Source organism: Lupinus angustifolius, chromosome LG11 (assembly GCF_001865875.1).
Source record: "Lupinus angustifolius cultivar Tanjil chromosome LG11, LupAngTanjil_v1.0, whole genome shotgun sequence".
Classification (NCBI taxonomy): Eukaryota; Viridiplantae; Streptophyta; class Magnoliopsida; order Fabales; family Fabaceae; genus Lupinus; species Lupinus angustifolius.
This window is the reverse complement of record NC_032019.1, coordinates 6,857,407-6,861,056: the sequence shown is the minus strand read 5'-3', so window position 1 is coordinate 6,861,056 and position 3,650 is coordinate 6,857,407. Positions and strand designations below refer to the sequence as shown.

Here is a 3,650-nt window from a genome sequence, read left to right as displayed (position 1 = left end):
TGGTACGGATACAAATAATTATATATTCATGCTGGCATTACGATCATCTAAACTTTAAGTACTGAATTAGTTGCAGTTGCATGATAATGAAGCACTAGAAATTCTATATAAATTGAATTTTTCCTTATTAGACCAAACTTAAACGTCTCTCTCTTCTATTCTTCACTTTACAGGTCTTACTTGGATGACATGGCATCCCTTAGTCTTTATACACCCACTATCCTTACCCCTATATAAAGTCTACAAGGTTCACACATCTATCACACTACAACACCACCAATATTACCTCATCCTTCAATTCATTTCTCTACCTTCTTTATAATTTCTTTTTCCAAAAATGTTTCTCCTTTAGGCTCTTTAACTCAATAGCTCTTCAATTTATCTTAACAAGTCACTCCAATTGACTCTTTAAAATCCCATTTTTATTTGTTTTCGGTTTTAACTAAATTAATTAAAATGGCAGTGGATTCAATTCTTTCATCTCCACTGGGCCCCCCTGCGTGTGAGAAAGACGCGAAAGCGTTACAATTCATTGAGGAAATGACACGAAATGCAGACACGGTTCAAGAGCGTGTGCTTGCTGAGATTCTGAGCCGGAACGCGGAGACAGAGTGGCTTAAACGCTTCAAACTTGGTGGCGCCACCGACCGTGAAACCTTCAAGTCCAAAATTCCAGTGATCACGTACGAGGATGTCCAGCCTGAGATTCAGCGTATCGCTAATGGCGACCGCTCTAAAATCTTGTCTGCTCATCCCATCTCCGAATTCCTGACAAGGTATAGAAATTCTTTCCAACTAAATTCTCACAATTATAAGCCAATGTGGTCAAATGTGTATATGAACAATTAATGATGATAAGAAATGATAGAGAAATTAAGCAATGCATGCAATTTTTGTTGTTATAATTTATTGTGGTTAATTGAAGTTAATTTGGGGAAAATGCAGTTCTGGGACTTCAGGTGGAGAAAGAAAACTGATGCCAACAATAAAGGAAGAGCTGGATCGTCGCCAACTTCTATACAGCCTCCTTATGCCAGTTATGAACCTGTAAGTTACTTTCCTCTCGAGATAACAGGGCAAGGCATTTCAATATTTTCCACTTGCTACTCTCTTATTTTGTGCCTAATTAATGTCCATCGGTACCATGTGAAATTGTCAATTGAAAAGGAGAATTCTTTAGTAAGACCAACATCTTTAATATATTAAAATTTATCATAATATCCATGTATTATTGGTATATTTACTATTTATTTATATTATTTATATTGAAGTTAATGATTAATGATATTCAAATATGAATAGTAATAACAATTTTTTTTTACCATTGTATACATATTTTTCACTTAGTTTATTAAGGATAAATGTTAATAAACTTATGAGAATATTGTCGAAAACTAAATGGAAATTTTATCTTAAAATATAATGCTTTTATAATTTGTTGTATTTGGTTTTTTTAAATCAATTTTTTTCCTTTTTGTATTTTCTTAGACAATGCTCCTAGTTTATAACGATGCTTCCCAAACATCAGTCTTAGTATTAAACATATTTGATAAATTTAGAAAAGTTGTACTATCTCAATTTTTTTCATTTAAATTTTAGGAAGATTGTGTTGATACCAAAATTATAAATTTAAACATTAATTTTGTACACATAATTAAATATAAAAAGTAACCAAGAATTAGAGAATAATTTCAAGCATTGAATTATTAATAAATATTGAACTCATTCTAATCACGTTTGTTGTCTTGAAATGAACAGTTATGTACCTGGTTTGGACAAAGGAAAAGGTCTTTATTTTTTATTCGTGAAATCCGAAACAAAGACCCCTAGTGGGTTATTGGCTCGTCCGGTTCTTACAAGCTATTACAAGAGTGAACATTTCAAGACTCGACCCTTTGACCCATATATGGTCTACACCAGTCCAAATGAAGCCATCTTGTGTCCTGACTCCTTCCAAAGCATGTACATTCAAATGCTTTGTGGTCTTATAGAGCGCAACCAAGTCCTCCGTCTCGGCGCCGTTTTTGCTTCCGGCCTCCTCCGTGCAATTCGATTCCTCCAACTTCATTGGACTGAATTGGCACATGATATACAAACTGGAACTCTGAATTCCAAGATCAAGGACCTCACATTGAAAGATCATATGAAAAATGTTTTGAAACCCGACCCAGAATTGGCATCGTTTGTGAGAAAAGAATGTTCAAAAGAAAATTGGGAAGGAATTATCATTAGGATTTGGCCTAACACCAAATACCTAGATGTGATTGTAACAGGTGCTATGGCCCAATATATACCAACACTTAACTATTACAGTGGTGGTTTACCTATGGCATGTACTATGTACGCTTCCTCAGAGTGCTACTTTGGACTTAATCTTAACCCAATGTGCACACCCTCCGAGGTTTCTTACACTATCATGCCAAACATGGCTTACTTTGAGTTCCTCCCACATTCATCAACCATGAATTCAGTTGGGTTTACTCGTGACTCGTCTCTAAGACTTGCTGACCTTGCTAATGTAGAAGTGGGAAAGGAATATGAGCTAGTGATCACAACCTATGCGGGGCTATATCGTTATCGAGTTGGTGATATCCTTCGAGTCACTGGGTTTCATAATTCAACACCACAATTTCACTTTGTGCGAAGGAAGAATGTGTTACTCAGCATTGACTCAGACAAAACAGACGAGTCAGAGTTGCAAAGTGCGGTGGATAATGCTTCAAAACTTTTGGCACAGTTTAACACAAGTGTAGTTGAGTATACTAGTTATGCAGATACTAGGACAATACCAGGTCACTATGTTATATATTGGGAGTTATTGACAAAGGACTCGTCTATTAACTCATTGAGTCATGATGTGTTGACCCAATGTTGTTTGGAGATGGAGGAATCATTAAACTCAGTTTATAGACAGTGTAGGGTAGCAGATCATTCAATAGGGCCATTGGAAATAAGGGTGGTAAAGGGTGGGACATTCGAGGAACTAATGGATTATGCAATCTCAAGAGGTGCATCCATTAATCAATATAAGGTGCCAAGGTGTGTAAACTTTTCTCCCATAATGGAGCTATTGGACTCTAGGGTGGTGTCTGTTCATTTTAGCCAAGATTTGCCGCATTGGACCCCTGAAAGGAGAAGGTGATACTTCTAGGCTTATGGGCTCAAAGATGTAGATTTAGATCTCTTTTATTTATTTATTTTGTTATTAGTTTCTTTGAGTAGGAGTTGTGGAGGGTTTTAAACCTTGATTGGTGACATTGCATTGAGATGTCTCCTAGTTAGGTTAATTATGTTTTCTAGTTAGATTAACTTGTGTAAAAGATGTGACTTGTCACTCTTTTTTGATAGAGTTGATTTGTCTAGTGTATGTGTTGCTAGTTGCTAGTTGCTCAATTCAGTGTATCTAATTAATCAAATTCCATTGTTATGAAAGAAAAACATGGTTGATCACAACAAAAATTAAATGTTTTGGACCTGAATATCAACTCTAAGCCCAACTTGTGGTTCACTGATGTTTCATTTTTATTCTAAATAAACTTTTCATAATTGTAGAAAATATTAATGTTGACAAAAAATACAGAACAAAAAGTCGTAACTTTTCTATAACAATAATTGATTTTGAGAAAAGTTACAGACGCTATAGCTATATT

General features: G+C 35.2%; 1 protein-coding gene across 1 annotated transcript; it reads left to right on the top strand.

Moving 5' to 3' along the window:
- On the top strand, positions 321-3,383 carry LOC109361137 (probable indole-3-acetic acid-amido synthetase GH3.1). The gene is made up of 3 exons (XM_019606463.1): positions 321-776; positions 946-1,047; positions 1,759-3,383. The coding sequence occupies exons 1-3, from the start codon at positions 457-459 to the stop codon at positions 3,140-3,142; spliced, it is 1,806 nt and encodes a 601-aa protein (XP_019462008.1). The 5' UTR covers positions 321-456; the 3' UTR covers positions 3,143-3,383.

Excerpts from the sequence above, each read along its gene's own strand:
- LOC109361137 (XM_019606463.1), top strand. The coding sequence starts at position 457 with ATGGCAGTGGATTCAATTCTTTCATCTCCACTGGGCCCCCCTGCGTGT. Across the intron at positions 777-945 it reads ATCTCCGAATTCCTGACAAG|TTCTGGGACTTCAGGTGGAG; the intron begins GTATAGAAATTC and ends GGGAAAATGCAG. Across the intron at positions 1,048-1,758 it reads CTTATGCCAGTTATGAACCT|TTATGTACCTGGTTTGGACA; the intron begins GTAAGTTACTTT and ends TGAAATGAACAG.